At 49.1% G+C, this 8,962-nt stretch overlaps 2 protein-coding genes across 2 annotated transcripts; both read left to right on the top strand.

Moving 5' to 3' along the window:
• Positions 1–2,531: 2,531 nt before the first annotated feature.
• Positions 2,532–3,621, top strand: LOC143442931 (uncharacterized). Its single transcript, XM_076937712.1, has 2 exons — positions 2,532–2,538; positions 2,621–3,621. Exons 1-2 carry the CDS (start codon positions 2,532–2,534, stop codon positions 3,619–3,621), a joined length of 1,008 nt encoding a protein of 335 aa, XP_076793827.1.
• Positions 3,622–4,097: 476 nt separating this feature from the next.
• On the top strand, positions 4,098–7,974 carry LOC143442930 (MLV-related proviral Env polyprotein-like). The gene is given in 6 exon segments (XM_076937711.1): positions 4,098–4,316; positions 4,670–5,224; positions 5,539–5,826; positions 6,117–6,323; positions 6,325–7,211; positions 7,213–7,974. Coding segments are annotated over 6 exon segments (2,745 nt in total). The 3' UTR covers positions 7,802–7,974.
• The last annotated feature ends 988 nt before the right edge of the window (positions 7,975–8,962 follow it).

The following is an 8,962-nucleotide window of genomic DNA, read 5'->3' as shown; positions in this document are numbered from 1 at the left end:
ATCCCCAAATTCTCAAGTGTTCATGACACCTTCACAATTCAAGAATCAAAAGTTCAAAATCAGCTGTTCTGAATGCTTCTGACCATATACATAAGTAAACATACGCACACACACAGACACACATGTTCATGTGCTATAATTATGTGAATTATCCCAGCATGTCTCCCTAAATTAATACCACCTTCTGTAATATAATTTCCTCTTGTAGTAATTATTTAAAATGGCCGCTAGTCAAGCCCACTATAAGCTGCGGTGGCTCTGCCTAGCTCAGCTGCCATGTTCCATGACCAGAGGCCATGTGCACGCCACAGCTAAAACTGCCAGTCAGAAACACCAGCCCTGCCACCCACGAGACGCCAGTGTGGGAGATGGCTCTACCAATTCTAGCTGTCTCCAAGAAGCTGGACATTGCCCAGAGTATCCCAGCATCCACGTGGGCCTGGAAGGAAAATGAGATTCTAATGCTTAAATATTAATCAAAGGCTTTGTATGTTTGGTAATGCTCAATAACAATATGCCCATAAAATTAGAGTTGTTTCCCAATTAGCTAAACTAAATATAAGTTGTTACCCGCGACTGTTCTCCATAACTGCATGGCTCTTCATCCTCCTACATCTCTGTCCTCTCTAGCTCCTCCTCTTCCTTTTTCCTCTTCCTCTCCTTCCTCCTCCCACCTTAGCTCCTCCTACAATTTCCTGTTTCATTTTTCCTCTTTTCTCCTTGGCTTTAGTATTGTGGGGTAGTATAAAGGATATTGAGCTCTGGTCTTTTGGTCATAGCTTCTAGTACTCAATTTGACAGTAAATAAATGGATCCATTTAAACTTTCAACCTTAGTTTAATCACCTATAAAATTGGACTGGAAGTCCTTTGTACACTAATCTTCAAAACATTATCTGATAAAGCAACCATAATAAACAGTGTTGTAAAGAAAATATTATCTTATATGTTATTATCAAATATAAATATGTGTAAACAAAGAAGTAAAAACAAGTAGCTCTAAAGTATGATGTAACCATGTAACCATGTAGTAAACTTTCAAATAATGAAACATTCTAGAAACAGATAAAGTGCACAATATATAATACATTGTAGATCCAAATTTTAATTTAATTCTAAAGCAATTTTCCTACTTCTTATATGTTCCCACATTGAAATATGTAGCCTTTTGTATTTCCACGTACTAAAGTCCCTTACCACACATAAGTTCACTCTGCACACTTAATCTACAACTGGTTTCTCACGTGCTCTTCCTGAGCTTGTTCCATCATCATGGAGATAATGAAAGACCCCAGCTTAGCAGAGTTGTTTTGTTCAGCAGAGTTATTTTGCTCAGCAGAGTTGTTTTGCAAGGCTGGAAAAATACTGGGCCCCTGAGCAGGTCAAAGATAGTGCCAAAGCAGTGCACCTGGCCCCAGGCGGGGGACGGAAAGTACCCAGAAAAACACCAGGTGATCCAAAGAACAATAGAGACTGCCCTGAGCACCTCGTTCTGGAACAGGGTGTTGACCCTAGGTTGAACCTGGCCTTATTTGAATTGTCCAATTAGAGGGTCTTTCATTTGGGGGCTCATCCGGGATTCAGAGACCCCCCCTCCCCAGGACCACCGTAAGCTGGCTGTCTCTGTCTCTGTCTTCCGTATGATCTAGCTAGATTGCTCTGATCTAGCTAGATTGCTCTGTAATTCCGGCAGACTTAGGAAGGGTTGACAGACCCAGATTCCTCCTCCGCGCCCCCAGGAGACGTCCTGAGGGAAAGTCTGAAAACATGGTGTCTGTGGGACTTTTTGGGGCACCACTGTGGGACTTTTCGGGGCACCACCCCTGACCCGTGGATACGTGTCTCTGGGGATAGAGGATCGTCCAACCTCTTCTCAAACCCCTTCAGGTTTTTTGGTTTCACTTTGGCATCAGAGCCGCGCAGCGCGTTTGTCTGTGTTTGTGTTCTGTTTTGTCGTTTGTTGTTTAGTCCTAAGTGTTTCTTTGGGAGAAATTATGGGCCAGACTCTGGTCACCCCTTTAAGTTTGACTTTACAACATTTCAAGGAGGTCCGCGGTGTGGCCCACAACAACTCCATGGACGTCAAGAAAGGCAGATGGCAGACCTTCTGTACCTCTGAGTGGCCGACCTTTTCAGTCGGGTGGCCTCGGGATGGTACTTTTAACATTTCCATTATTCCGCAGGTTAAGGAGAGGGTGATGAATCCTGGACTGGACCGGGCAGACACCCGGATCAGGTTTCATATATCATCACCTGGGAGTCGCTGGTGGTAGACCCGCCGTCATGGGTAAAACCCTTCCTCTCTCCTGTTCCCCCTCTGATCCTACCTCTCTTGCCGGCCCCCGCCATAGTCCCAACTGCCCCTCCTGCTACCTTTCCCGTTGCCCTCTACCCTGCCCTTGTCCTTGTCAAACAAATGGAGGACAAGAAAAAATGTCCCCCGGTCCTGCCATCCGACCAGGGCCCTCTTATTGATCTTCTACCTGAGGACCCCCTCCTTATGGAGAGCGGGGACTGGAGGGCCAGTCTGCGATGGCAGGTGGGGCCCCCTCCTCCGAGGTAGATAGATCCTCCGCGGGGACAGGAAGCGTCCCCTAAGAACCCCGATTTCTCTCTGGTAGCGGGTCAGATTAGAAGTCGAAGGGAACCCCCGGGGTCGTCACAGGCCCTACCGCTGAGAACTGGGAACGATGGTCGCCCCCAATATTGGCCCTTCTTCGCCTCAGACCTTTATAATTGGAAGAACAATAACCCCTCTTTTACACAGGATCCCTCCAAGCTGACTAGTCTTATTGAATCTGTCTTAATTACCCACCAGCCCACTTGGGATGACTGTCAGCAGCTCTTACAGGTGCTCCTCACCTCTGAGGAGAGGCAGAGGGTCTTCCAGGAGGCCCGGAAACAGGTACCGGGCAACGATGGACGCCCCACCCAGATACCGGCTGAAATTGAGGAGGCTTTCCCCTTGAAGCGACCCGAGTGGGACTTCACCACGGCTGCAGGTAGGGCCAGCCTACGTCTCTATTGCCAGTTGCTTGTAGCGGGTCTCCTAGGGGCAGGTAAAAAGCCCACCAATTTGGCCCAGGTCAAGTCAGTCACTCAGGGACCAGAGGAACATCCATCTACGTTCATGGAACGTCTGAAGGATGCCTACCGGGTACATAGCCCATATGACCCGGAGGATCCGAGCCAGGCCACTCACCTCATCATGTCTTTTATCTGGCAGTCGGCTCCAGATATTAGAAGGAAGCTAGAGAGACTGGAAGGGCTAAGAGATAGTAGCCTTCAGGATATTCTAAAGGAAGCTGAGAAAGTTTTCAATAAAAGAGAGACACAGGAAGAGAAGGAGGAGAGGCTGAGGAGAGAAACAGAAGAGAGAGAGGCCCAGAGAGATAGGAAATGCAACAGAGATCTTAGTAAAATAATGGCCACTGTAGTAGCAGGGCAGAGACAGAGTAGCCAGAAACCGGGAGAGCAGGAAAAGAGAGCCCCAGCAGTAGATCGAGATCAATGTGTCTACTGCAAGGAAAGGGGCCACTGGATAAAAGATTGCCCCAAGAGACTGAGGGGCCCGCGTAGGCCCAGGCCGGCGCAAACCTCCCTCTTAAACCTAGAAGACTAGGGAGGTCAGGGTCAGGACCCCCCCCCCCCCCCGAACTCCGGATAACCCTTCAAGTGGGGGGGCAGCCAGTCACCTTTCTGGTCGATACCGGCGCCCAGCATTCAGTTCTCACCTGCCAACCGGGACCCCTAAGTGAGAAGACAGTGTGGGTCCAAGGGGCAACCGGAGGAAAATCCTACCAGTGGACCACTGAGCGCAAGGTGCATCTGGCTAACGGTAAAGTGTCTCATTCCTTCCTACATGTTCCTGATTGTTCATACCCCCTCTTGGGGAGAGACCTACTAGCCAAATTAAAAGCCCAGATACATTTTGAAGAAGGGGGACCCCAGGTTACGGGTCCCCAAGGTCGACCCATCCAGGTATTAACCTTAAATCTGGAAGAAGAATATAGACTTCATGAGTCAGTGCAGACGAAGTCGGAGGAAATAGGGCAGTGGCTGGAGAGATTTCCTCTCGCCTTGGCCGAAACAGGTGGTATGGGATTGGCGCTGAGACAGCCACCCCTCATAGTCCAGCTGAAGGCCTCCGCCAGCCCTGTTTCAATCAAGCAATATCCAATGTCACAGGAGGCGCGGGAAGGAATTCAGCCTCATATTTGTAGGCTGCTAGACCAGGGGATTCTGACCCCTTGCCAATCCCCATGGAATACCCCGCTCCTTCCTGTTAAGAAACCAGGCACTGGGGACTACAGACCGGTACAGGATCTGAGGGAAGTAAACAAGAGGGTGGAAGATATCCACTCCACGGTGCCCAACCCATACAACCTATTCACTGGGTTGCCTCCAAAGCACTGTTGGTATACCATCCTGGACTTAAAAAGATGCTTTCTCTTGCCTGCGTCTGCATCCAGAGAGCCAGCCCCTATTTGCCTTTGAGTGGAAAGATCCCGAGCTGGGTATCTCAGGGCAACTGACGTGGACTAGGCTCCCACAGGGGTTTAAAAACAGCCCCACACTATTCGATGAGGCTCTACACCAGGACTTGGCGGACTTTAGGGTCCAACACCCGGCCCTCGTCTTACTCCAATATGTGGACGACCTCCTCCTAGCGACGGTTTCCCAGGGAGGAGTTCGAACGAGGGACTGAGGCCCTGCTTGAGACCCTAGCGGTGTTGGGATACCGGGCGTCAGCCAAGAAGGCTCAGCTTTGTAGGCCTCGGGTGATTTACCTGGGATACCAGATCCACGAAGGCCAGAGGTGGCTGACAGAGGCTTGCAAACAAACCATTTTGAGCATTCCTGCGCCTAACTCTTCTAGGAAACTACGAGAGTTCCTGGGGACAGCGAGATTCTGCCGCCTCTGGATACCGGGGTTTGCGGAACTGGCAGCCCCCCTATATCCCCTCACTAAACAAGGGGTATTATATCAGTGGGAATCAGAACATCAGGAGGCTTTTGAGGCCATAAAACGGGCTCTTCTGAACTCCCCAGTCCTGGGACTCCCGGATTTGACCAAACCGTTTGACCTCTTTGTAGATGAGAAACAGGGATATGTGAAGGGGGTCTTGACACAGAAATTGGGGCCCTGGCGACGACCAGTGGCCTACCTGTCAAAGAAATTGGACCCGGTTGGTAGCGGACTCTATGAAGTTAACATCTCCCAGGTAAGTCAGTCAGTGGCCAAAGCACTGGGGATAAATTGGAAACTGCATTGCGCATATAACCCCAGGAGTTCAGGTCAAGTAGAAAGAGTAAATAGAACTATAAAGGAGACTTTAACCAAATTAACGCTGGCAGCTGGCACTAGAGACTGGGTGACCCTGCTACCCAGGCTTTGTATAGAGCCAGAAACACGCCTGGGCCACATGGACTTACCCCCTTTGAGATTCTTTATGGGGCACCTCCCCCGGCGGCCAGCCTCTTGAATCCTTACCTCCCATCCCTTGCTGATAGTCTCCCCTTTCCAGATCACTTGCAGGCACTACAGATCGTCCAGAAGGAGATTTTGCAATTCCTTACAGGTGCCTACCAAGAGCAGGCGGACCAACTAACGATACCTCACCAGTTCCAAGTGGGAGATTCAGTTTGGGTTCGAAGGCATCAATCAAAGAACCTGGAACCGCGGTGGAAGGGACCCTTTGTCGTGCTACTAACCACCCCAAAGGCACTGAAGGTAGACGCATCGCTCACTGGATTCACGCCGCCCACGTCAAATTGGCTTCCTCCGTTCCAGAATCGAACCAGGCCACAAGATGGAAAGCCCACCGTACCCCAAACCCCTTTAAAGATAAGGCTTTCATGCTCCTAGTTTTCCTTTATTTTGCCAATAAGACGACTTCTTCCAGTCCCCACACTTCCAAGTCATTAACTTGGGAGGTCCTAAACGGTCAGGGGGACGTCGTCTGGTCTGTCTCCGGAACGCATGCCCTCTGGACTTGATACTCGGAACTGTACCCACATTTGTGTAAGCTGGCAACAGGAGCACCAGGGTGGGACCTTGAAGGGGCTACCCCTGGCACTACTTCTGTGGCCCCCCCGCAGGCATGACCCACTGAGGGACGAACGGTGCCCAAAGGAGGGAACGGTGCCCAAAGGAGGACGAGCCGGGGTCTGGGGGGGGGGGGCTGCTGCAATCCCCATCGGAGGAGCCAGCTCAAAGAAGTAACCTTTTATGTCTGTCCCGGATTACACCGACCCTGGGCGTACCACTACTGTGGGGGAGGTTCGGACTTCTATTGCAAGTCCTGGGGTTATGAGACGACTTGGCCAGGCCCATTGGAAGCCCTCCTCTAGCTGGGACTATATCACAGTAAGTGCCAATTACACCCTGGGCCGAGGAACAGGGGAAGACTGTCAAGCCTGGTGCCACCCCCTTCGAATTTCTTTCACGAGCCAAGGTAAAAATAGTGGGGGATGGACGACCAATGCAGGGTTTGTGTGGGGACTACGGTTTTATGTACATGGCTATGACAAGAGGCTCCTCTTCTCTATCCGCCTGGTGGTAAAAGAACTGACCCAGCCACAGGTAGTGGGCCCCAACCAGGTGCTGAGTGATAGGCGGAAACTAAATCTCCCACCTCAGAGGCCGAAGCTCACCATTCTGAAATCGCAGGTCACAACTACTGAGACGGGCTCATCCCTCTCCTTTCCCTCCATCTCCCCCAAGCCCCGTCTGGGCACAGGGGACCATTTACTGCAGATTTTAAATGGAGCCTATCAAACCTTGAACATAACAGACCCAGATAAGACTCAGGAATGTTGGCTATGCTTGAGCTCAACACCCCCTTACTATGAGGGGGTTGCTGTGATTGGAAACCTTTCCAACCACACCTCAGTTCCTCAACTTTGCTCACATGGCACCCAACACAAGCTGACCCTGTCCAAAGTATCAGGCAAAGGACTTTGTTTAGGGACAGTTCCTCTTACCCATCAGGCCCTTTGTAATAAGACCCTCCGGGTACACCCTGGGAACTATTGACTTACAGGCCCAAACGGGACCCAGTGGGCCTGCAACATGGGACTGACCCCTTGCATATCGGCTCAGGTCTTTAATCAAACCAGAGATTTTTGTGTCCTCGTTGAGCTGTGGCCCAGGGTTATCTATCACAGTCCAGGCTATGTTTATTCCTACTATGAAGGCTTGTCCCGGTACCCCGGTCTCGTTAACCTTAGCCTTGATTCTGGGCGGCCTCACTGTAGGGGGCATAGATGCAGGAGTGGGTACTGGAGCTGCCGCCCTGGCTGAGACATACCAATTTAGGCAGCTTCAACAGGCCATGCATACCGATCTCATGACACTAGAAGAATCAGTTTTGGCTCTCGAGAAATCCTTGACCTCACTCTCTGAAGTTGTCCTCCAGAACAGGAGAGGACTCGATATCCTTTTCCTCGAAGAAGGAGGGCTCTGTGCAGCCCTCCAAGAGGAGTGCTGTTTCTATGCAGACCACACGGGGTTAGTGAGAGATAACATGGGAAAACTTCGAGAACGGTTAAAACAAAGACAACATCTCTTTGAATTAGGACAGACCTGGTATGAGAAATGGTTCAATGGGTCCCCTTGGTTCACCACCTTAATATCCACCTTACTGGGACCCATCATCATCATTCTCTTAATTCTTCTATTTGGACCATGCATCCTCAATAGACTGGTCCAGTTTATGAAAGATAGGTTATCTGTGATCCAGGCTATGGTTCTAACTCAACAGTATCACCAACTTAGACAGGAGACCGAGTTAAACTAAGATAATAGCGAATGGAAGATTCCATTCCATGTATAAAGAAAATGGGGGAATGAAAGACCCCAGCTTAGCAGAGTTGTTTTGTTCAGCAGAGTTGTTTTGTTCAGCAGAGTTATTTTGCTCAGCAGAGTTGTTTTGCAAGGCTGGAAAAATACTGGGCCCCTGAGCAGGTCAAAGATAGTGCCAAAGCAGTGCACCTGGCCCAGGCGGGGGACGGAAAGTACCCAGAAAAACACCAGGTGATCCAAAGAACAATAGAGACTGCCCTGAGCACCTCATTCCTGGAGCAGAGTGTTGACCCTAGGTTGAACCTAGCCTTATTTGAATTGTCCAATTAGAGCCCTGTAACCATGCTTCTCGCTTCTGTAAACCTTGCTTCCAGCTCTGAACCTCTATAAAAACCCCAATCCCTGGACCACCGAGTGGCAGTCCTCCACAGAGACGCTGTCATCTGGGTACCCGTTTAGAAAATAAAGCCTCTTGCTGTTGCATCCGAATACCTGGTCTCAGTGTCTTTGGTGATGGGGGGGGTGTCTCTCAGAGCGAAAGACCTGAGACCTGGGTCTTTCAATAATCACTGTCAAGTTAGGCATGGGAGATATCTAAGAAACAGAAACCCTTCTTCCCCATTAGCACCAACCCCATTTAACACAAAAGGCAAGAGTACCAACCATGAAAGCTGTAGTCTGTGAACTCAGAAACCATCAAGCATGGGCCATAGACATGTTTCCTTAGCAACCAAGAAAGGACAACTAAGAAGCAAAGATTTATACCAGACATCTGATGCACACTTTCGACTTTGCTTCAGAGAACAGGCTCACAAGAAAGTTTCTCCTTCATGGTCATTCCCAAGAACTTTGATTGTTACATCATACCACTGGAATCTAATTTATATCCAAATGAAAGGTATCTTACAGATTTTATACACTATCAAGAGGACAGTATAAAAGCATTTAGAAAATGTATCTTCCACAATGTATTTCTGAATTTCATTTTACAAATGGAGCATTTAATAAAAACATTTATCTCTTCCAGGTACTGCTTATTATCATTGGCCATGATTCTAAGTCAGGAATGAATGTGTGCTATTTTAAAAATGGATTTATTGAAATATAGTTTATATATAAAATGTGTATGTGTAATGAATACAGCTTGGTGATTCTG

This window comes from Arvicanthis niloticus, chromosome 7, assembly GCF_011762505.2.
Source record: "Arvicanthis niloticus isolate mArvNil1 chromosome 7, mArvNil1.pat.X, whole genome shotgun sequence".
NCBI classification, from domain to species: domain Eukaryota; kingdom Metazoa; phylum Chordata; class Mammalia; order Rodentia; family Muridae; genus Arvicanthis; species Arvicanthis niloticus.
Note: the sequence above shows the minus strand (reverse complement) of the source record. Positions and strands in the feature narration are given on the sequence as shown.